At 48.1% G+C, this 23548-nt stretch overlaps 8 protein-coding genes across 8 annotated transcripts; 4 read left to right on the top strand and 4 right to left on the bottom strand.

Annotated features, from left to right (window-relative positions):
- Positions 1-819: 819 nt before the first annotated feature.
- On the bottom strand, positions 820-2571 carry BHQ10_006854 (uncharacterized protein; the record flags this gene model as incomplete). The annotated part of the gene is made up of 2 exons (XM_040879486.1): positions 820-1071; positions 1150-2571. The coding sequence occupies 2 exons, from the start codon at positions 2569-2571 to the stop codon at positions 820-822; spliced, it is 1674 nt and encodes a 557-aa protein (XP_040735358.1).
- Positions 2572-3126: 555 nt separating this feature from the next.
- On the top strand, positions 3127-7806 carry BHQ10_006853 (uncharacterized protein; the record flags this gene model as incomplete). The annotated part of the gene is made up of 7 exons (XM_040879485.1): positions 3127-3282; positions 3357-3539; positions 3868-4494; positions 4559-4628; positions 5711-6163; positions 6754-6911; positions 6967-7806. 7 exons carry the CDS (start codon positions 3127-3129, stop codon positions 7804-7806), a joined length of 2487 nt encoding a protein of 828 aa, XP_040735357.1.
- Positions 7807-9109: 1303 nt separating this feature from the next.
- On the top strand, positions 9110-11167 carry BHQ10_006852 (uncharacterized protein; the record flags this gene model as incomplete). The annotated part of the gene is made up of 6 exons (XM_040879484.1): positions 9110-9350; positions 9415-9581; positions 9650-9743; positions 9799-9898; positions 10133-10575; positions 10620-11167. 6 exons carry the CDS (start codon positions 9110-9112, stop codon positions 11165-11167), a joined length of 1593 nt encoding a protein of 530 aa, XP_040735356.1.
- A 194-nt stretch (positions 11168-11361) lies between these two features.
- Positions 11362-13218, bottom strand: BHQ10_006851 (uncharacterized protein; the record flags this gene model as incomplete). The annotated part of the gene is made up of 3 exons (XM_040879483.1): positions 11362-12230; positions 12280-12733; positions 12784-13218. 3 exons carry the CDS (start codon positions 13216-13218, stop codon positions 11362-11364), a joined length of 1758 nt encoding a protein of 585 aa, XP_040735355.1.
- A 433-nt stretch (positions 13219-13651) lies between these two features.
- On the top strand, positions 13652-16429 carry BHQ10_006850 (uncharacterized protein; the record flags this gene model as incomplete). The annotated part of the gene is made up of 1 exon (XM_040879482.1): positions 13652-16429. The coding sequence occupies one exon, from the start codon at positions 13652-13654 to the stop codon at positions 16427-16429; it is 2778 nt and encodes a 925-aa protein (XP_040735354.1).
- A 152-nt stretch (positions 16430-16581) lies between these two features.
- BHQ10_006849 (uncharacterized protein) lies at positions 16582-18006 on the bottom strand (the record flags this gene model as incomplete). Its single annotated transcript, XM_040879480.1, has 4 exons — positions 16582-16971; positions 17028-17735; positions 17808-17876; positions 17965-18006. 4 exons carry the CDS (start codon positions 18004-18006, stop codon positions 16582-16584), a joined length of 1209 nt encoding a protein of 402 aa, XP_040735353.1.
- A 520-nt stretch (positions 18007-18526) lies between these two features.
- On the bottom strand, positions 18527-19828 carry BHQ10_006848 (uncharacterized protein; the record flags this gene model as incomplete). The annotated part of the gene is made up of 4 exons (XM_040879479.1): positions 18527-18832; positions 18885-19106; positions 19155-19461; positions 19644-19828. 4 exons carry the CDS (start codon positions 19826-19828, stop codon positions 18527-18529), a joined length of 1020 nt encoding a protein of 339 aa, XP_040735352.1.
- A 1357-nt stretch (positions 19829-21185) lies between these two features.
- BHQ10_006847 (uncharacterized protein) lies at positions 21186-23299 on the top strand (the record flags this gene model as incomplete). Its single annotated transcript, XM_040879478.1, has 4 exons — positions 21186-21927; positions 21984-22376; positions 22430-22504; positions 22563-23299. 4 exons carry the CDS (start codon positions 21186-21188, stop codon positions 23297-23299), a joined length of 1947 nt encoding a protein of 648 aa, XP_040735351.1.
- Positions 23300-23548: the final 249 nt, after the last annotated feature.

The raw sequence follows: 23548 nt of genomic DNA, 5'->3' as shown, positions 1-23548 counted from the left end.
AGTCATTATAGTATCCTGTATTGAGTCCTAATTAGCTTGATAGGAAAAGGCTGTGTTACAGGAAGCAGGAGGGTATAAAGTCAATGCGCATCACCAGACACCATTCAGTAATGCTCTTTTTGAGGATTTCTTACCCTAGATTATTTCAGAATGGACGATCAGTACTTGATTATGTTCAAAAGAATTAAAATCATCTATTCGCTTTTGATCATAGTTTGTTGACGTTTCACCGACTTTGAATGCTGTTAGATTAGGGCCAGGAACCATTACCGAGACACAACTCTCAATTTTAAGCTTCAGCCATGCGCATGGCCAACCGTGGAGACAAAATGGGGTCTATAGATCCTAGCTTTAACAAGATTTTGATTGGTGGCTAGCGGACCGGTAATCAATAGAAGTACATGATAATTAATGGAAGATGTATGGGGTGTCTACATCACATGTACAGCCGTGCGGAATGCTGGTATGACCCTGTCAACTGATCTGCAATACATGACTATTCTCGCAAAACTACCACTGTAGTATTAGCGACTCTTTCTGCTATCCCGCAAAGTCTCGATGGGTACTGGCAGCCATTTTTGATTAATTCATTGCAATGGACATTTCTGGGCCATCCTTTCGTTTCGGCTGATCGTTTCGGCTGATCACGAAGTCAGCGTCCCTGATTTCCAAGCCAGGATAGTTGGATAGTTCGATACGCATCGGCAATACTGGGATGATGAGCAGAGAAAATAGGCATGGATAGAATTAGACTCCTTATCGATTCTAATCTAAGTACCGGGTATTGGATTTCGCATACAAATGATTCCTAGAACAACTCTAATCAAACCCCCTTTCCTTGTACTGAAGTGTCGCATAATGTAGGTATCGAGGAGCAAACTTGCGCCGAATCGCCTTTCCATATCGAAGAAAAACAACAAAGACCATCAAGATGGCAATTGCAATGACCAGGATAGTGATGAACGTGTTTTTCAGACCAGCCTTCGCGACCCACGGCGTAAGTGCAAATATGAATGCAGTGCTGATAGCGTTTCGTGTGAATGTGACCCCCACAATTGCGTCCCCAACTATCTATATTCATAAATGTTTGTGAGAAAACAGCTCTTGCAAAGTCTGAACAGAAATTAGTTGCAGGTAGGTAAGACTTACCTCTTTATACGAATCTGTCAAGTAAGTAATGGTGACAGCATCAATCGGAGTCACACCGATGTTGTATAATGCCAGTCCGATGGCGATAACAGGCCATGACTGATGGTCGCTGAGTCCAATAGCGAATAGAAGGGCGCCAGCGACGACAAATGGGAGAAAGGGAATCATACACCACAAACGCATCTCTGGTTCGAAAATCCCATTCCGGCGGCGAGAGAGGAATACTACCCACCAGTCACTCAAGGGGCCGACAATGAGTGCACCGATGGTGACACCAATCATTCTTGGGATACTCATGAGCCCAACCTGATAGGGAGAGAAGTTATATGGAGGAGCAGGAAGATAGGACGACATAGTGGTGGACATGACGTCTCCCAGTGCTACTAAGATGCCATAAACAAGAGCCGTCCAAGTAATGGCAGGGATTGTCGTTAAGATAACCAAAGGTTGATATACATGCTGAAGGAAGGAGTGACTCGCACTACCAGATGAAGTGGTGGTGTTTGTTAGAGCGATTCTTTGCCAATATGTCTTCATGGGGATATTGGGATTGATTGTGATGGGAGCGGCGGTAACGATTGTTTCATCTGCCATATCAACTGACGTGAAACCAGTGTTGGCACTTGTTTTCTTGGTATCAAGCTCCTCGGCCTTGTCTCTCTTGGTATCTAGTTTCTGGTCTTGATTGTTTGAAATCACTGATTTCAGTTGCAGCGCATTATCTGTATTGGTAGCTGGAACCGGTGGGCAAAATTTGGTTTCCTCGTAAGCGAAGCCAACAACAAAAATTGCTACACCAAAGATGATGGCATTTAACCACCATATCCATCTCCAGCCGAGGCCACTAGCGACATAACCGGCGATAAGGATGCCCATATAACTAGAAAGAAGCCACGTCCAGACATAAAGGGCATTCATTCTTCCTCGTTGGTGCACAAAAAAGAGATCCGCGATAGTCATTTGGACAATCACCTCTGCAAGGCTCCCAAAGAAACATTGTATAACATTAATCGCCATCAAGTCTCCCACAGTTTGCATCTTTGCTGACCAGATTGACACTGCAAATTGAACCACAGTACTGAATAGATACAGCGGGCGGCGGCCAAACTTGAGGGCAAAAGGAATTAGGATAAGGGAGCCAACTGCTAAAGCAGCACAGCCAGCGGCATAACTGTCATTTAGGATCTCGCTGGTGTAGCCAAGCTCTGTCTCCATAGGACCCCATGTTGGCGAATTCGCGTTGACAAATTCAGCGACCATAGCAACGTAAAAGCACGCCAATCCCATGTTCAGTAATTTGCGCCATGCGACCCAATTGAGGGGATCGTTGGGATCATCAGAGGGCCTTGGCTGTAGAATGAGGGACTCTCCTGAACCGGACGCAGCAATGTCCGCAAGATGTAGTGTACCAGGAGGCCACATCCTGCTACTACTCGACACATTTGAAGACATACTGCAATTGGGAATAATAACAGAGGACGGATTCTTGAGCTGGATGTATAATCGTTGATACAGGGCTGGGTATCTTGGAAGTATAAGAAGAGATTGAACTCAAAAGTTGGACATTGTGATAGTTAGGGCTTCTATAGAATATAGGATTTCCATTGCAGAATCATGTGGCCGGAGCAAAGTCTCTCTATCATAGGGTTGTGCATGAGATGCAATATAGATCGCTTCAATTTGTGGAAAGTCCCGGTTGGACCCGCTTGAAAAGTATCTATCTGGAACCTATCTTTGCTGTGGATCGGACGCTGTATTGCATTCTTTTTGATTGGTGGCAAATCCCGGCATCATACTGTGTTAGTTGCTTTATCAGTATCTTAGTCGAATGTTTAGGAGCCAGACACTGATCTGAAAATATTACGGAATCGTTTCAATGTTACGCTTTATAGTAGAACCTGCCCATGTATACCTACATAAAGAATCAGTCTTACATCCTCATTAATAAACTTGGCTAGGTCTCTCTAAACCGACAAAATGGGACAAGGTGTTTTCCAAATTTTTGGATTTCCAAAGAGTGTCGACTATTCTATTTCACACTGGCTTCAATCTGTACAAGATGACCCTCTGTTGCAACATCGAACGACACCGGAGTTGCCTCGGTCTGCAGATATCGTGATCATTGGATCTGGTGTAAGGATCTTGATTATGGAAATACTTTCATCAAAGATTTCATTAGATGGATAATTAACGCTGGTCAATTTTAGATGACCGGGACAACAATCGCTCAGAACGTTGCGAAAACCTGGCCCGAAGAGAAAGTGGTCGTTCTTGAGGCTCGTCTTTTCTGCTCCGGGGCTACCGGTCGAAATGCTGGCCATTGCAAACCTGACCAGTGGCGAGGTTTCACAGACTACGAGAAAGATTTTGGTACGGAACAGGCTATAAAGGTATAGAAAATATGGTGTTCATGTCTATCTCCTTTTCATTCTAATATGGCTGGCTTGCAGATCCTACAGAGTGAACAGCGGACATGGCTCCAAGTAGTGCAATACATACAGGAAAATAATGTTGACTGTGAACATTGGAGTGGTGACACTCTGGATGTTCCAATCACTCCACAGGCCGCGAGGATTGCAAAGGAGACTTTTCAGAGGTACAAGGCGGCTGGCGGTAAAGTCGACCATATAAAGTTTACTCAAGACCCTGAGGAAGCAGCAAAGGCTCGTAGACTATATCTGTGCTTGAGTGACAAGGCCGACTAACATAAACCGACAGATCTCGCAAGTGAAAGATGCACAGGCATGTTATGCGTGGTCGGCATCAACACTACACCCATGGAAACTTGCGGCACACATTATGCGTGATAATATCGAGAAAGGTATTAACCTTCAGACGAATACTGTAGTCACCGCTGTTATCCGATCGGAACAGTATCAAGACAAGTGGGTTGTGAAAACTGATCGGGGCGATATCGAATGTTTAAAGGTCGTTCACGCATCCAACGCTTATAGTTCTGCACTCGAACCGTCTCTGCGCGGTTTGATCACTCCATGCCCTCACATGTGCAATAGAGTTACAATTCCCAAAGATAGTAAGAATCTCTCAGCTTTGAAAGGCTCTTACGGCATTCTCCTCGGGCAAGACAATCTGATTACCATCAATCCCCGTCTCAATGGAGACGGTGCAATTCTTTTCGGCGGCAGTAACCCGGGTCAAACTGAATTCTGGAAGTGGCTTGAAAAGAATCCGTACCGTTACATTGACGACGGTATGACCGGATTCGACTCGATTTCTAAGGCTATCCACGAATTCGCAGTAGAAGAGTTAAAAGGATGGTCGACCGAAGATATCATGAAGCAAGAAGAGACCTATAAGAACGCCTGGAGTGGCATTCTCGGGCTTGTGAGTACCCCTTTTATCTGCTGCAGCACCGAAGCTTATGACACTGAGATATCTCAGAGCGCAGACGGACTTCCATTCATTGGGCAGTTACCTGGACTTCCAGGCCAGTGGATTTGCGCTGGGCACCATGGACAGTGAGTCATCCGTTCCTAAAGTTCCAGCTTAAGCATGCTAATAAGTGAACTCTTATTGTACTTACTAGTGGCATGGCACGTATCTTCACCGCAGCATCAGGCTTGGTCAAGTTGATGGCAGGAGGGTCTTGGGCCGACACAGAGCTGCCCGAGGTATTCCAAATGACTGTAGCAAGGACTGAAGCGTTGAAAAAGCGCTTGATAGAATCATCATCGCTTCAAGCTCGTATCTGAAGTTCCAATATTTGAATGTTTACATTACCAGCTACATTTCGTGAAGTGACAAGTTTGTTATTGGAGCCAGTTACGTTGCAGTGTTTCATGTTGGATCTGCCAACTAGACTAAAAGGAAGCGCGTATACCAGATGATCTAGTATGGCATGATATAGCATCTCGTATATGATTGAGATGTGTGCAGTATTAAGTGTTCCGACATGTTACTTTCTGTTGGTTGCTGTTAAGGGCTTGGTTTCCCAGATCATAAGCCTTAACCAAGCTGAGAAAGTCGTGTAGCACAGCCACTAGCGAAAAGGCAGTAGTTTATTGTAATAAGTCATTTTTCTGTTCTCAGATGTCTTATGGAAAAATGTATGGCACAACAACTCGGACCCGGCGTACGGGCGAACCAATACATAGAAAGGTCTCGTGAGCAGTTAGTTATTGATAAAGAATCCCCACACGCTATCTCCCAGATTCTTTTCTCAACCACACCAGTCTGATTTGACCACAAAAATTAAACGAGCATAGCAAAGACGAGAATTGTGAGCTTCTTCACCCCGATACATTGCCGATCTGCTCCATGTACCCACATGCGGGACAAAAACGAGCTTCATCCCGAGGCGCTCCACGCATACCATCGGGAAGCAGGACACTTGTCGCTTGTGCCAAGTGTAAGGAGAAGAAACTCAAGGTAGGAAAATGCGAAGAAGAAAGCTCCAAAGCCATTCAACTGACAGCTCAAGTGCGACAATACTATCTCAGGATGTGGTAACTGTCTCCGTGCTGGATTCGGTCAGTATAGCCTCTTTTTGCCACAGATGTTGATGTTCTAGTTGAGTTACCCGTTTGACACTCAATGACAGTCTGCCTCGTGGAAGATCCAGTAACGAGGACATATCGGCCACGCAATTACGTTGAAGGCTTAGAAAAACGCGTGGCTTTTCTCGAGAACTTCCTAAAGCAATACCATCCAGATCTTACCACTAGCAACTTGTCTGAACATCATGGATCTCAGCCAGAATATTCCCCAACCCCCTTGCCTTCGGCACAGCAACACATTGAACGCTCCAATCATCAACGTGTCAATCAATCGGTCTCATCCAGGACTAAAGACGATAATATCCAGGAAGACGACGACGGTGTCGAAAAGCTGGCATCGAAGGTCGGCCTGCTAAGCCTGAGTGCAGCTGGAGCAGAGCCTCAATACTTAGGCACATCTTCCATCTTCGCTTTCTCTCGGTTGATCAATTCGACTCTCCGTCAAGTGGTGGCTCCCGACCTGGCCACGACCAGGGCGCTCGATACGACAGAGGACCGTTCTTCCTTGCTGCCATTACCGTGCTTGTTACCAGACTACCTCTCAGCCGTTCAATTAAGTAATGTATATTTTCAAAATGTTAATACACATTATCCCTTTTTGCATGAGGCAACCTTTAGGGAATGGGAGTCAATGCTAAGGGACGAGTCAGCGGGGCTGAAAACTTGTTCCCCCTGCTCACTTTCTCTGTTCTTCTTGAATATGGTAGGGTTCCCAGCCATCCTCGGCTTTGAAGTGAAAATTTTCTCTAACTCATCGTGATAGGTTTATGCAGTTGGTGCTTTGCTCTTACCCAATCTCGGATACTCAGCGGAGGTAAGCAGACAGCCCTCTTTACCTGCCCTGAGTTGACAAGTATTTACGTAGAGCTTATATATGTCAGCACTGATGTATATCGACGATATACTAGTTCATGATAATCTGGAAGCTGTACAGGCCATCCTGTGTTGCGCAATATACTCACTAAGGTCACCGACCGGCACTTCCCACTGGTATGGACAGCATGAAAACGAAAGAAACCATCTCTTGCTTATGATTATTTATTTAGGAAACTCGCTGGTCTAGCACTTCGTCAATGCATTGATCTAGGTTACCACCGGAATACGAAACACTTCGCAGCACCTGCAGATGTGCTTAGGGCAGAACTACGCAAAAGAGTATTTTGGTGCGCCTACGTGGTCGAAATTCAAGCTGCCGTTATGTTGGGGCGACCTCTAGGTGTCCCTTACCAAGAAATTGATGCTGAAGTAGGTCTCTGAAATTTTCTGATATAAGTCACAATCTAATGAAATATACGTATAGTACCCGATCGACATTGATGATTCATGCATCACAGATACTGAGCTTGTTGGTACACCACGAACTTCGCCAAGTGATGCACCAAACAACATGACGAGAGCGATTCATACGTTTCGAATTCGACGGCTGTTGAGCCGCATTCATACCCATCTTTACTCAAGACCTGATCCGCGTTGTTTTGGAAAGCATAGCCAGCAGATAGACGTACAGAACATCCGCGCCGAGATCGAAGAATGGCGCGCAGAAATTCCTCCCCCCGCTTCCCACGCCAACGAGGAGCTGGTCTTGTTTACAACCGAAGATTGGTATGATCTAGAATATAACTACACGATATTACAGCTCTATCGTGCGCAGATTATTGATCACCGGGCAGAGACTACGGATGGTGCATTCTTGGATTGTGTCAGGGCCGCAGAGAGTATTTGTCAAAGCTATCGTCGCCAATTCGTGGGGAAACGACAGAGCTGTACCTGGACGGCACTCCACGAGCTTTTCCTTGCAGGACTGACATTTCTTCATTGTCTTTGGACGTCGTCTGCGGCTCAGGACGCATGTGGTTATGGAAAGGCAAACGCAACATGTAATGACTGTATCATCACATTGGTTGTTATGGCTGAACGATGGGACGCCGCTGCGCCTTACCGGGAAATATTTATCGCACTTGCAAACAGAACAATGTCAATGATGAGTGATAGGATCGTTGAAAGTGCTTCTAGGAGCATGACATCGGCTGGTCCCGAGAATCATGACAAGGAGGACGTAACTGAATGGATGAGAATTGTGGCCGATGCAGGTGTGCTTAGGGGATATAATGGGCTTCTGACTGGTCTGACAAGGGATTGATTTCTCTCTGAAGTAGTAAAATGGACAGTTGGAGATCTTCCTTGCTATTTCCAGCAGGAGGTTCATTTACATTGAAGTCGAAATGGATTAAAATGGAATGAGATCCTCTTCTAAAGCTCATTATTGTTGTTTTGCCCCTTGAACGAAAGATGTCGAAACATTTGACTATGCAAGGCCTTGAAACCAATAATAGATTATGATGAATTATAATTACCAGACCACAGCGCCCCCAGACTTTCTGAAGTTCTCTTCTGATCCGGCTGAGCCAATGTTCTCGGGGTAACGTTTACAGATCTTGATCGGCCTCATAGCGCACTTTTTGATCATTTCTCTCACTTCGTCGATTGCCTCATGACCCGTGAAGATTAATAATACCTCGTTACCTCCATGCTAATGAAATTTGAGCTTCCCCACCGCAAAAATGCTTGGCAGGTTGCACCAATGTGGTGGCCTGCTAACTCCTTATGAGGTGTTACAGTCAGGCATTCCCTTCGGGGGCGTGTGTTGTAAATTGTTACAAATAACCATCATGATCCTACCTATACTAACAAGCCCCGAAAGCGAATCACACAGCTGTCATATCCATTCTTTGTTTTTACGTTTCCCCCTTCTTTGAATTTTTCTTCCTTCTTGTTCAGCAGGATGGGAATGCTAGAAGACGAATGGAGAATATCTGCCGAATTCGTAAAACCCATGACCTGCGTGGCTCCAAGGTTGCGATGGATCAGTTAGGGCTAGGTTCCATAACCCTAAAACGTATATGCATGTTCAACCAGCACGTGAGTAAGCATTAGAGACAGACTTCTCCAGCTGATAGTACAAAGCTGCCCAATATTGGTCCTATCTATCGATTCCATGCAGGCATACAGCTATATTGCACGATGACTTAGTATGGCTAGTGATTATGGTGCCATTCCTTTTCTTTGTCCAACCCCTCAGTGTAGCAGAGACACGCAGCGCTAGTACGACATTCCTACTTTTAGCATCAAGATAGCGGCATGCACTAAAATTTTATGTTGGTATTGGGGGAAGAATCCATGTTGACTGCGCCCCCCCGTCCAACATTGCTGAATGTACTGGAGTTTTAGTACAAGGCCCAAGAGTGGACTGCGCCGCCCCATACACCTTCGATAGTAGTACATACTACATACATCTGTGCTGATAATCCAAGGCTCTTGCTGCTTTTCGTTATCTCCCACGAAACGTGAATGGTAATAGAGTAGAGCGCGCTCTGGTGTCCCAATACAACCGCCTCCCGGAACCAACAGGAATCTTCCAAAAAAGACTGTAAGAATAATGAGAAATGTCGTCCCAGCATTTGTACACACTAGCAGATCAACTCGGCGCATTCGATGCTGACATCGATTTGGACCTCAAGAGTACTCACGAAATTGTAGAGAAACACGGTGATAAAGAACTATTTACATACTCTGCTTTGAACTCGCCAAATTTCTCAGAGGCAGGCACTCCGCCGATCGAGTCAAGCTCGCGATGGACGATAGGATGGGTTACGCCCAGCGCGATTCTGAGCTGTTTCTTGTCTGGTAAGTTGCAAGTCTAGAGTTAATCGATTCGGTGATGAGTGTTCTGTTCTAACATAATCTTCAGCTGTAACCCTAGCCATAGCTCATCTAGGCCTTTTCCGATGGTTGAATGGACGAGAAGACTACGGTCCACCTTTTGATCAGCCGTTCGTTACAGGGCTTTCGTACTTTTTCGTAAACGGATTCCGATTACTTCTCGCGGCCTCGCTGGGTATCTCGTTTGTTCAGATGGTATGGAAACTCCTCCGCTCACGGCCTATACAACTCGGTGATCTTGATCATTTATTGTCGGTCTTAAGCAATCCACTCCAACTGGGTCGGGTCAGTCTGTTTTGGAAAGCTCCGATTCCATTTCTATGTGCGATTGTGTTTTGGTGTCTTCCTATCGCGATGGTATTTCCTCCTGGTGCGCTCACGATAGAAACAAGAACAATTTCGACAGTATCAGAAAACACAGTTTCTACGCTTAATCCGACCTTTGGATATGGAACATATGACGGCATGTTGGCGGCGGCATTGTGGCAGACTGATAATCTCGGTGCTTATGGGTGAGTATTTCTAGTAAGAGAGAGAGATAGAGAATGAGACATGGAACAACTTGTTTAACGAAGAGACAACAGTGGACCTACCACCATAGTGCGAAGAATAGCAACACAGTCAATCCTCTCAGGGTCATACTTGACCTCGCACTCCCCATGCGGCCAAAACTGTTCATACACCATTGACGTTAATGCACCGACCTTTCAATGCAACGAATCATCCGTTTCTTCTGATCTCTTCAGCTGGGTCAACAGCACTTACCCTCAATTCGATGCTTTCGAATATATATACGTTGCACATGCAAACAGCGCTGCCCTGGTTCAGCCACCATATAACTTCAACTTCCAGCTTGCATGGTCCAATGGTGGTATGTCAGGGACTTTCCAGAATCTAAGCTGTACGACTTATGAGGCTGTGTACACGTTTCACATTGACTATAAGGAAGGCCTTGAGACAGTCACGACGACGAATATGCAGCTGGGGCCAATTTTGGATAGTTCCAACCTCTACACTGATTTTGGGATGTTTCCTCAGAACGAAGGCAATGCCACAGATAATCCGGTGGTGAATGCTACTTCATTAGGGAGCGGGGGAGGCAATGTAACAGATACCAATAGAAGGGCCAATATGGCAGCAATCCAGGACACAGTTGTTGACGCCTTGTCTGGGTATATAGACGCATTGAGTAAGTATACCCTTCGACACTCTAACTGTTTTCATTCTTATCAGTGAATATAGTACTCCACGCCCAACAATCCGCCAACACACTCATCGCCTTGACAGATCTCTACTCCGGCACAACGACATCCCCTACTTTCAACATAACCGAAGAATCAATGCAACACCTACTCCAAAACATTGTCATATCGATGCTCACCCTCAACCAATCGAATACTCTAGCCAACGTCACTGTTTCGGAGAATGTCAACGTATTCTCCTTCAGCAACCCTGCACGCTTAATAGTGCCCTATTTCCTGTCGGCATGTATATCACTCGCATTCATCATCAGCGGTGGACACGCATTGCTCAGTAACGGTATCTCCGCGTCAACGGGGGGAGTATTCCAGACCTTGTGCACGACTCGTGGAAGTGATCGGCTAGGCGATTTGGCTGCAAAGGGGTGTCTGGGTGGGAGGGAGAATGTGCCTGAAGACTTGAAGAATTTGAAGGTTATGTTTGGCGTGTTTAAGAATTCGGATCATTCGAGTAGCACTAAGCCCATGGCTGGGTTGGGGACTGTGGATGAGGTTATTCCGTTGGTGAAGGGGGCTTTTTGATGCATTATGAATAAGCCGGATCGAGCATTTTCAAGCAATCGTAATTGCATAGCTTTTTAATGAACTGGGCGAAAAGATTATCATGAGTGAGAGAGAGATATGTGATTTTGTATACGATTGGGGACCATAGGGCATGATAGATAGCAGAAACAGAGGCTACTATACAAACGTTAAAAAAAGGATATAAAAAATCATCAGAATGTGCTTGTCGCCAATCGGCTTGCTGCATTTCTTGCGTCAAGCTTGTCATCGTCATCCTCCTCTGCAATAGAGCCAACTCCACTGAGAGCGCGAGCCCGCCCATTGCCAGCACCATCACCATTTGCAGCCTCGTCTGCAAGAACGGGCACAACAACCGTGCTACCGCTCATACTTCGGCTGAGACTATCGTTTCGACGGGGCACGCCACTCCATGCGTCGCCCTTGGGACCCTGGCTGGAAGCCAAGCTGGATCGACGAACTGTGGGGTGAGACTCTCGGCCAAGACGGCTGAGTCCACCAGACGAGTCAATTGCTCGGATATCAGGTCGCACACTTTCGAGCAGAGCTAATGTTCGGCGCTCAGCTTCAATTTGTCGAAGGGTATATTCGCGCAGGCTAGAAAGGACGTCACTTGATGTTCGATCAAACCAACGTCGTGTCTCCAGCAACAGGTTCGATGTTACTCTTTGCGTCTTCTTGGTAAGGTATGTTTCCTGTCCAAGAGCTTCATCCAGAGCGCTAATAGCTTCGTCCACTTTATCCGGGCGAACCGATGAGCTACCCTTAAGACGGTCGGCTGCGGCGCGCTTACTACGAGCCGTCTGTTGGGCTTGAATCAGTTCTCGGAGAAGAATATGTCGGTTCGTCAAGGTCTCCTTCACAATGAATGCGTCAGAGGAGTAGTACTCCAACGGATCACCTAGAGTCGTAGCTTCCGCTGTGGCTTGAGCAGCATGGTAGTCACCGGCTGTTTGGATAACGCGACCAAGTTTCCGATAGGCGTTGCTCAACCCAGTGTGGGTTTCCTGTACATGCATGTGTCCGATTTTAACACCAAGGTCAGACTCCGCAAGACCAAGTCCTGCGATACGTTAGAAAGGAATAAACACACGACGAAATCAAAAACGTACCTCTTCTAGCTTTAACCACGCGATCGGTCTTCTGACTGGCGTCTAGGGCACCGAGATAAAACATCTTGACGACTGGGCGCGCATTTTGCAATTCAGGAGTATCATCTGGGGGTGGCGCAAACTGTTTGATAACCTTTCGGCGAACTCCGGTAGCTGGCTGTTTCATTCGCACAACTGGACTATAGCCGAAATCGCTTTCCACAAAGAGCACAATCTCATCGTCATGCACAAGGACGTCATTACTAAACACATATGTCAACCACCTCTGCATCGATGCCTTGACGCGAATTTCATCTTCATCGGTTCCCGCGCCGGCCGGAGTGAGCGGAGGAGGAACAGCGGGTACAATCGCCTCGGGGTTTGAGGATATCAAATGTTCAGATAGTTTCACGAATTCAGAGTGTGTGCGACGTATGTCTCGATATTGCGTGGTTCGAAACTTGGGAATATTGGTCTAAACGCAATTAGCCCGATATCAGTGTTAAAATATTGACTAGAACATACGTAAACATCGAATCGAAGAATTGGATCCTTCTTGCCAGTCCTTTCGAGTGCCGTTATCTTTCCTTGTAGCCTGTACGTCGGCGCAGCCTGTCTCACGTTCTGCCGAGCTCCGGTCTGATAACGAGCGGGCGTCTCTGTCCGTTTCTGCTGCGGCGGAGCCGCCTGGTGTTGCGCATACTCGTGCTCATTTGATGGAACGCTGCGAGGAGGATTCAATGGACCATTCTGTTCAGATACTGCAGCGTGCGCATTCCCCGCATTATGTTCGCTATCGTGGCTATCATCGTAGGGCGACTGGTGCGGAGGTAAGGGCGCAGGGACGACGTCGGCACCATGTCCCGCACCGCCAAAAGTGTCTCTATCAGCACGTGGAGAGCCCCAAGGAGACGACTCCACCGGGTCAGCTGGATCATGTGCTATGGAGGAGTAGTCCATTGTGTGAAATGGCTGTAGATGTTGTCGAGCTGATATGGAGGTGGAACCACGGGATGTTCTATCACCACGGTCCTATCGCACCAAGAGACGCGCAGTAATTGCTCACAATGATACGGTAATATACTGAGAAAAAGCCAGCCCACAGACAAACACCTGCGAAGGAGAGAGGGAATGAGAGCGAGGAGATAGAGCGCACGGAGGCAGAAGCGTTGATTGAGGGTGTTTAGTGCGGAGACACCAGCTCGCAATGACATCGCCTGGTGGGGCCTCGCTGGTCCCTTTTGATTCGCCAATGCTCTCCCTTCTTTCTTCAAAATCTCAACGTCGCTTTCTATGACCTTGATAAACAGTCATGTCAGGACGAGTCATCGAGATATGGTGAAGATATTGGGATAAAAATGCATGTCCCTAATCAAAATATAAGATAATCGATATGGTGACAGCTCCGTTCCTGGGATGGGCCGCTATCCGACCCATCCCCAGGCTGCCCAGACACAATACTTGCAAATATGTATCAAGCAGATTACAATCCTTCAAAAGACCACTTGGATTCTCTTTGAAAGGGCAACATTACCGAAATCTGAGTTCTTCTCCAGTCTGGGGCGATGCAGGTATCGACCTAGAGAAAACTCGAAATATCGGCATTATCGCCCATATTGATGCCGGCAAGACCACCACCACGGAGCGCATGCTCTACTACAGCGGCTTCACACGGCGAATAGGCGACGTTGACGACGGCTCAACAGTTACAGACTTTCTACCTGCAGAAAGAGCCCGTGGAATCACCATCCAATCTGCTGCCATTACCTTCCACTGGCCACCGTTGGCTGCTGATGGGACCTCCAGTGGGCCTAGCTTGGAAGATCTAGAATCCCAGAACCTTCCAAGGTCGAGAGCTTCTCACACGGTCAACTTGATTGATACACCAGGTCATGCGGATTTTACATTCGAAGTGCTGCGGTCATTGCGCATTCTTGACGGCGCAGTCTGTATTTTGGATGGCGTCGCTGGTGTTGAAGCCCAAACGGAAAAAGTATGGCACCAGGCTAGTGTGTACCAAATCCCACGAGTTGTATATGTCAACAAGCTTGATCGCGATGGCGCTGCATTCGGGCGCACGGTGCGTGAAGTAGGCTCGAGACTGCAGGGCTGGCCCGCAGTCTGCCAAATCCCTTGGTTCGAAGGTGGCAATGGACGCTTTACTGGTATTGCGGATGTTGTTTGGCTTCAGGGTTTATTATGGAAGGAAGGCGGTGACGGTAAATCCGTCAAGGTGTTTGACCTAGCTGGTTTGGAAAATGAGGATAAAAGACTCGCCGAAGAATTGAAACGAGCTCGAGTGGCTTTGGTCGAACTACTGAGTGAACATGATGAAGATATGGTCGAGTCGTTTTTTGAGCATGAAGATCATCTAAAGGTTCCGCCAATGACTATACTTAACAGTCTCCGCAAATGTTTGCTTGGCCCGGAATCACAGAAGATAATACCAGTGTTTGCTGGCTCTAGTTTCCGAAACATGGGAGTGCAGCCTTTGCTCGACGCAGTCAACAATCTTCTTCCAGGCCCATCCGAATCAATCGATCCGGAGATCAGTCTTGGAAGCACTAAGGGGTCTCTAGGAAATCTACTAAGCGGAGAGTTAGCTTTACAACAAGAAGCAAAGACCGCCGATATTACGAAATCAAAGCAAAAGAAGAAAACGGCAATTATACCGGCTTCGATAAACACGAAAGAGCTGGCTGCTAATCTGGAAAGCTGTGCATTGGCATTCAAGGTCGTGAGCGACGCCAAGCGTGGAGTTCTTGTCTATGTTCGTGTCTACTCAGGATCCCTCAATAGGCACTGCCATCTATACAACACCAATCTTCACGTCACAGAGCGAGCTCCTCGTCTTTTCAAAATGTACGCTAATGACGCTGTTGAGGTCGACTCCATACCCGCCGGTCATATTGGTGTTGTATCTGGACTGAAACATGCCCGTACTGGAGACACCCTCATTTCATGCGTTGGAAGCAAGATGACCCCTCCTGAACCGCTGAACACTCTTCAACTGCGTCCTATCGATGTACCGCCTCCTGTCTTCTTCGCCAGTATTGAACCGCACAGTCTTAGCGAAGAGAAAAATATGCGAGAAGCTCTAGCATTACTTTTGCGAGAAGACCCTAGTCTTCACGTTACCGTAGACGAAGACTCCGGCCAAACACTGCTAAGCGGCATGGGAGAATTGCATTTGGAAATTGCTCGAGACCGACTAGTCAACGACTTCAAAGCCAAAGCAACCATGGGCCGAATCGAGATTGGATATCGAGAATGTGTACTTGGTCCATCAAATCCGGTGACCAAGATTTTTGATCGAGAAGTTGCAGGCCGAAAAGGAAAAGCTGGATGTACAGCAGTCGTCGAACCATACGATCCGGAGTCGGACTCCGATGAGATAACCTCTGATATCATCTTCGCAGAAACCGTAGATGGAAATCGAATCATCATTTCCGCTCCGGGGATAAACATATCTACAGACAAGCGGGGCAAAGAAGAGAGTTCAAATCTCCCACCACAGCTAGATGTGAACTCGTTCCGAAATTCGCTGTACAACGGCGCGCTGTCTGCATTTGCGCGTGGCCCACAGTTCACGTTTCCGATGCATAACACAAAAGTAACGCTGACATGCAATGTCGTCGAGCACCTTTTCGGTTCAGAGAGTAGCGCTTCAGCCCTCTCTGCTGCAGCTAGGCTCGCGACTCAAGGCGCATTGCGTGACTTAGCCACAGGCCAAAACAGCGGTACTTGTATGATGGAACCAGTCATGAACGTAATTATTAGCGTCGACGAAGCCAGTCTCGGTGCCGTGGTACATGACATTTCCTCAGCGCGCGGCGGGCACATTATCTCCCTCGACGAAGAGATGCCCATCTCAACCTCTATCGACAACACTAGTCCTGAAGATGAACAAGTCGTCATTGACGTCAATAAAATCTACGCACCGCCAGACCCCTTCGAAACACCCACTGTGGCAGGCGGATTACCCATCCAGGCACCTGCCAACCAACCCCGAACAATCACTGCAAAGGTGCCATTGAAAGAAATGGTTGGTTATTTGAAACATTTGCGCAGTTTAAGTGCGGGGAGAGGCACGTTTGTGATGCACGTTGATCGATTTGAGAGGATGTCTGCGCAGAGACAGAAGGCGGTTTTGGCTGACTTGCACAGGTAGATACCTACTGCTTGACTGGAATAAGCTACATCCTTCATGTACATTACCTTATACTATATCGCACTATTATTGATTCATGTACTATATTACTCGACGAGGACAGAGGGGACAGACGGGTATCGATGCAAACTATATATTTGATATTGATATATCTACCAATCCTCACCCCAATCCTCCTTTTCCTTCGCAGTCCCAGACGTCGCAGTATTCGCACCAACACCCGTAGCAGCCGGCGCCATTGCGCCAACCCTAGCCCCAGCCGCGGCGGTAGTTGAAGTTGGCGTATTCCGCATAGCAGCCGTACCAATGGCACCAGATTGCCGTTTCTGACGAGCAGCCTGCTCCCCGACAGCCGAGAAATCGTCCCAAAAGTCTTGTCGCTCTGGTTGCGCTCTTCGCTGTGCGCCACCGGCTCCTGTCCCTCCTTCGCCCTCGACGAAGCGGTTGAATCGGTCTGCTGCATCGCGGGCACCGACTTGTAGGTTTTGCCCTAGTTGTGCGGCATGTACCCGTGCTTGGGCTGCAAAGTCCGACTCGGCCAGCTGTTCGTTTATTAGCACCGCTATTCATACAGATCACATGAAATAAGGTGACGCACCTGTTTAGCAGTAGGCGCAATATACGTATCATTCATAGTCTTTGCACTCTTCCCAACCGCAGAAGTAAACCATCCAAACCCCTTCGACAAAGCACCAACCGGATCAGTCTGAAAGTCATTCAGACCGGGCACTACACCGCTGCCCTGCGTCGGTCGAGACGTTGATACCGGTACACCGCCTCCAAACCCACCATACTTCCCACCCGCCGAAGGCGCAAGACCATCTGGCCTCGACGCATTTTCGTTACCCATCTTGGCGAAATATGCTTCATTACGCTCCTTCTGTGTTGCTGCGCCCGTAGTGCCAGCGGGTGATACTCTACCTCCTTGTAGCGGCGTACTCGACCTCGACGATATAGTCTCCGTGACCGTCACCGGTGGCGAGACAACCCTCTTCTTCTTCTCACCGGGCACATATTCCACTCCTTCAATCTTAGCCGTCAGCCTATCCTTGTACTCCTCCCCGACTTCACTATCATATCTCTCCTTAATCGTCGAATCTTCGAATGTTCGTCCTTCGGAAATGACGATTGTGTGTTCATCGTAGAAATGTTTCCAGGTATCGTTTCCGCCTTTTTCCATGCGTTGGATTTCGGCGTTCTTGAAGGCGTCCATCGTGATGGAGCGGACGAAGGAGACGTGTACGCCCAGGCCGCGGTGGGTGCCGGCGCAGTTGAGGCAGATGAATATGCCAAATTTGGGTGATGCCTGCATTTATCGCAGACTTGTCAGTGCGACGTTTCTTATACAAGGCCTCACGATTTGGATGTTGGGTCTTACCCATTGCGGGGAGGGTGCGCCGCAATCGCAACAGCGGTCGTTTCCATTTGTCTTTGAGATTTGGAGCAACTAAGTAAACGATGTTAGCAAACAGTCATTACTGACGAGTCTCCAAAATTTGTATGGATGCTGATTATGGTAGTCACGCGCATCATACCTTGGCCCTCGTTTCAGGGTCTACCTCCCACAATTTCGACATCGTGGGCAGAACGAGGTGGCCTCAATTGACCCTGTTGAAAGTACAACTCTCCAGAGATTGCGACAATACAACAATATCGAGACACTCTTCAGTTGAATCCTGCTGTTTGTTTTTATTCGGGCTCGTGTCGTATCAAGGTGGACTTGTGGTTAGGTACTTGATTCGTTCCAAGATAAACGGACAATGGCTTGTCGGGACCATTGCGGTTGGCCGAACGCACCTGGCCCGTGCTTCGTCATACATGAACACATTCATCATGTTTACACTTTACGATGTACATTCAGGGCGACGAATAGCCTAGAGCTAGATTTATATACCATATAAGAATTGAATTGTTCATAGATTGATAGTCATGGCGACTGGCTTCAAGTATGCTTAGCCTTGAGTCGCAAAGTATCAAACACGCAGACACAAGTATTAAGCATACTTTCCTTACTTCTTAAAATATGCGGCTGATCATAAACTATTGTTCTTCAGCGTCAAAGCCTTGTAATCATCCCTGGTTCAATGATACTGTCATTTAAGCAGTGGCTTCTTCGGCGGCGGGCTCAGCAGCCTGCTCTTCACCTTCACCGGGAATGATATCTTCCTTGCCGGGGCTGTCGATAGCAACCTTGACGGCGATTTCACGTCCTTCGATTTCCTTTCCATTCATTTCTTGGACGGCCTTCTCCTGGAGAGCCTCGGATCCCAAGGTGACGAAACCGAAACCACGGCCCTTGCGGGGCTCGTTGCGGGCCTGAAGTTTCTTGATCATGAAGCGAGGAATAGGGCGAAGAGCGATCTTGGCGGACACAGGTTCGTAATCCTTGAAAAGTTCCTTGAGCTGTATAATGAATTAGCCTCGTTTAAAGTCGACTTAGGGTACGGAGACAAACCTTCTCCTCGTCAAGATCGTAAGGAAGGTTGGCAACCATCACCTTTGTCTTGGAAGGGATACCATCTTCGGGGGGACCACGCTGTTTCTGAGCACGGGGAGCACGGGCCTTGGCTTCTTTGGCGGCCTCATTCTCGGTAGCAGCTTCGGTCAAAGGAATAGCCTGGCCAGGAACGTTGGTGGGCACAGCAGCCTCAGGCTCGTCATTTTGCTGTAAATACGACTAGAGTTAGATTATAAACCGAAAGCATATTTCGTGCGGAAAACATACAGCTTCAGTGCGGCGGCCACCGCGGGCGAAACGGCCACCACGACCGCGGCCACGGCCACGTCCACGGTTAAGGCCCCTCTTGCGACCTTCTCCACCGCTAGCACCTTCACCGCCACTCATTGCACCTTCCTTGGCTTCGGCGGGTTCAGGCTTGCGAGCAACTTGAACGGACACCTTGCGCTCAAGGATTTCTTTGCCAGAGAGCTGTTGAATAGCGTCCTGGGCCTCATGGGCGGTGGCCAGGTCGACAAAGGCATATCCAACGGGGCGGTTGGTACGAGGGTTCACAGGGATGGCAACGCTCTCACTAAAAAATTTTGAAATGTATTAGTCTCTTTTTGATGGAATAGACGTAGTAAGTTGATGGAACGGGCCAGCCAAGCAACATGTGTCATGTGTTATGTGTGATGGTTACGCAGCATGTGTCATGCCGTAACCATAACGAATAGGCCGATTGTATAACATTCCTCAAAAATAGCAGCGACTTACATGGTGTAGCCGTTAAAAAACTCCTTGAGCTGCCCCTCAGTGGTCGCGTATGCGAGATTCCCAATATAGAGCCGACGACCCTCATCAGCACTGGCAGCAGCGGCGTCGACGTGGGCGTCGCCGTTGGTGTCGTTGAGGGAGGATTGAGCCRGGGCGTCGGCGAGATTGTCTGCGGCAGTAGACATGTTTAGGCTGAGGACACGGGGTCGTTCTTTTGAAGGTATTGAGAGTCAAGCACGAATAACAGACCGATGTGTGGAGGGAGGACTCAGGTAGCGTGAGGCTGCCTTTTGGGTGGGATAGATTGACTTGAGGGGAAAGGAAAAGGGTAGCTTAGTGCCCTAGATGGAAGGTTTGGAGATCGAGGTTGGAGAAGTGAGGAACAACAGTCAGAGTAGGTGATGTCTGGTTGCGAGGGAAGTCGCGGGCCGGGGTTGGAGAAAGGAGAAGGAGGTGGAAAAGGGCAGCAGCGACCCAAAATGGCACTAGGCCTGTTTGGGCGATATGTGTTCGCCTTGCTGCCTGGCGGCTTTGTAGCTTCAGAGCTTACTTTGACGCCTGAGGTCTCCATCAGACAAGGTTGCTCCACCACAACCATTCTTCAAGGATACATATCTTTATTATCTCGACGCAAAGACATGCTTTGACTTGATTCCGCACAAAGCATTCGTACCATCCCGTCTTCGCAGTCGAGGATTCAAAAATTGGTAGGACAGCCCAGTGTCGCACAAGGAATCAGGTGGTCATTGAAGATTACCTACTGGTTCAATGTACTCGGTACGGATAGTATAGAAACCCTCCTTCAGGCCATCCGTTACACGGGCTATGTCTGATTGACTCCTAAGATATGAGGCATCTCGCCGCTAGTTCCAAGGTTACTCACGACTCTCGTATTCCTACAGTATTATGATAGGCTAGCACAGGTCAATCTTCAGGTTGAGCCTACTGCCCTGCCAGTAAATAGTGGCTTTGTCGTAAGGACGTGGTGAGGTAATCGCGCAGCGGTTGAAAATGCGTTCTAGGCCGCTGACAAAACATTGTCACACCAACAGAATCAGAAAATATGATATCGAAAGCATCACATGAAAAAAGCAGAATTCGGTCATATTACAAGTTCGGGACTGCTTATGAAGGGTTATAAAGCTCAATAACAAGCATTCTGTTATGTATGTACGTACATGCAGGCCATATGTTAGAACGTGTGTCTTGTTGAGTGGATGACGAATAGGCAAATCTTGAAAAATGGGCTCTCGATGACGTTTTGTGGTTGCGCTGTCGATTGGTTGCCCGGGTGTTTAGGAACCTATTCTTGACTGCTTGTACTAGTGTACGTACTAGGCCGTACCGCCCGACTAGCAGTCGCCACAGACTGTGATTTTTTCCCGCTGTAGGCCTAGCCTCCAGGCACTATCTGATCTAGCGTGGACAGCCCATTGGCCGCTATCTATCGCCCAATCTCATCCCAAATCTAACTTCTACTCTTCTCTTCTTGATCTTCTCTCTCCACGTTGTCGGTCTCTTCAGCAAGATCAATTCTCCATCATGGATCGAATTGAGCGCGTCGAGGGTTCCGCCAGCAATGGGGGATCGAATCTCCTGCGGCCTCCTTCCCAGGAAGCCTTTCCTGCCTTCCCTGAAGAAACCGGCTCTCAACAGCAACCCTCTGCGAGACCTCCACCCCGTTTAAGACACCGAAACCGCCAGCCGAGTATCAGGCTACGTCGTCTCTCGTCCGCCTCGAGTCTGGGACAACAAGAGACGGCCGGATCCACTGAACAATTTCCGCAACTTACCCCGCAAGCAACAACAGAGGAGAGGAGCAGTATCCCTCTGACCGAACAGAGTCAAGATGACTCATGGGAAGCGAACAGGCGGCGCAGCAACTCGGAACCGCGTCCTGGCCGTTATTCATCTCCGCCGATCATCGTGACTTCCGGTATACCAATTTCTCAGCAGCACCCGATGTCCCCGGTTAAAGAAGAGACTGGATCTATGTTTAGGCCATCTACGGATTTGAATAATGCCGAACGATTGGCGGCATTGCGGGAAATCTCACCTACTGCCAGCGGTGATGGTGGAATAGCACCACAAGAAACGTCAGCTCCAGAAGAGTTCCCGACTGTTGCAACACCACGACCGGGAATGCTGCGTCGGGCCAGTGCCGCAGCATTATCAGCAATAGGACGCAATCGCGCTTCCACAGTAGCCGGTGGTGATCCTGCTCAACACTCCCCTGCCCCGGATGAATACGATTCGCGCATTGTTGATTTTCTAGATGTGATCGGTAAGTTCTGTTCGCCTGATATGGCTGTTTGTTTCACGTAGTTAACCACGCTGCAGACCCTGAGATTTCGACACTGTCTACGCTTACCAACGTGCAAAACTCGCTGTTCATTCCTGATCTTGGCCCCTTGCTCAATCGTATGCCCACATACACTCTCACGCGAAGGCCTAGTAAAGTGGCCGAAGGTCTTGATGCTACACAGAGAAAGCCAGAGCCAGCCGTGGCAGAGGAGCCTTTGCAGACCATATCGGAACGCCCATCGGCAGTAACTTCGATGACTTCTGCATTGGGACCTGATCGGTTCGCTATCCTCCCCGACGGAGTGACTCTAGACGGCTGGTCTCAAGAGGAGATAGAGGAATTGAACGACCATGTCCGGCACATGCTTCATTCCCGTCGGTCAAAGTTCAAGCGTGCTATGAAAGGTTTTGGACAGTATGTTAAACGACGTAAGTGTTCCATACTATCAGCTATGATCGGGCCATGACTAACAACAGAACAGCACTTGGATTTCTGGTTACCTTATATGCAACTTTGATTACTCTTTTTGGACTTGCTTGGGTTCTTTTCTTGATCGGTACGTTTTCATTTCCCCTAGGAAGGCTTGTCATTAGCAACATTCTAATTCGGTTCAGGTTGGATTAACGTCGGCGGAAAACAACTATATGTCATTAATATCATTGACAACGTGCTCGTGGCACTCTTTGCCATCATGGGTGATGGTCTGGCACCATTCAGAGCCGTCGACACCTACCACATGATCTTCATTGCGCATTACCACCACCTTACCTGGCGCCTTCGCAAAAAGCGCACTCTTCCCGACCTCGCCGACAAAAATGMCCTCCCATCCCGCCGAGCCGAAGACGTCGTCGATGCTGAGCGCGACGGCGACCCTGCTACTACTCCCATAGAAAAAGGACCACTAGAATACTCTATCCTTACACCTCTTCAACAACAACGCCTTGAACACCATCAACGCAAATTTGCAAAATCGCATACCTTCTACAAACCCCACGAAACCGTCACTCACCACGCATTCCCACTCCGAATGCTAGTCGCCATTGTCGTGATTCTCGACTGCCATTCCCTTTTCCAAATCGCACTGGGCGCCTGCACATGGGGTATAAGCTACCACGTGCGCCCCTTTGCGCTTACAACCGTGATTCTCTGCTGTTCCATCACCTGCAACATCACAGGCGGCGTGTTGATCTCCATCGGCGACAGAATCACACGTAAAAAGGACGTTGTCGAACGCATGGCTCGGCAAGGTCTGACGGGCGAAGCGATGAAGAAAGTCGAAAAGCGCAAGATGAAGGAAGTCGAGCAGACGCGTAAATCGATGGATATCGCAGAGCCGTATCCTGATACTTGACCTAGCCGCGGAATTATGTAAAACTATCTCTATTTAATGATTATGTACTTTTAGCTTAGTTCACTTTTTGTTTTGATTGTTCATTTTTTTTTTGTCGCTTTTTGGTTCTGCCGTATAGAGAGGCTTTGAGCTTGGCTCGATGATACCCATGATGAATACATTACTATATTTCGACCTTTTGGCAATTGCATCACAATAGAACTTGGTTATAACAAATAGAGGCCCTCCCTAGTTCTTACTTTTCTATCT

The sequence above is a fragment of the Talaromyces amestolkiae genome (assembly GCF_001896365.1).
Source record: "Talaromyces amestolkiae strain CIB chromosome Unknown scaffold13.1, whole genome shotgun sequence".
In the NCBI taxonomy this organism is placed as follows: domain Eukaryota; kingdom Fungi; phylum Ascomycota; class Eurotiomycetes; order Eurotiales; family Trichocomaceae; genus Talaromyces; species Talaromyces amestolkiae.
Note: the sequence above shows the minus strand (reverse complement) of the source record. Positions and strands in the feature narration are given on the sequence as shown.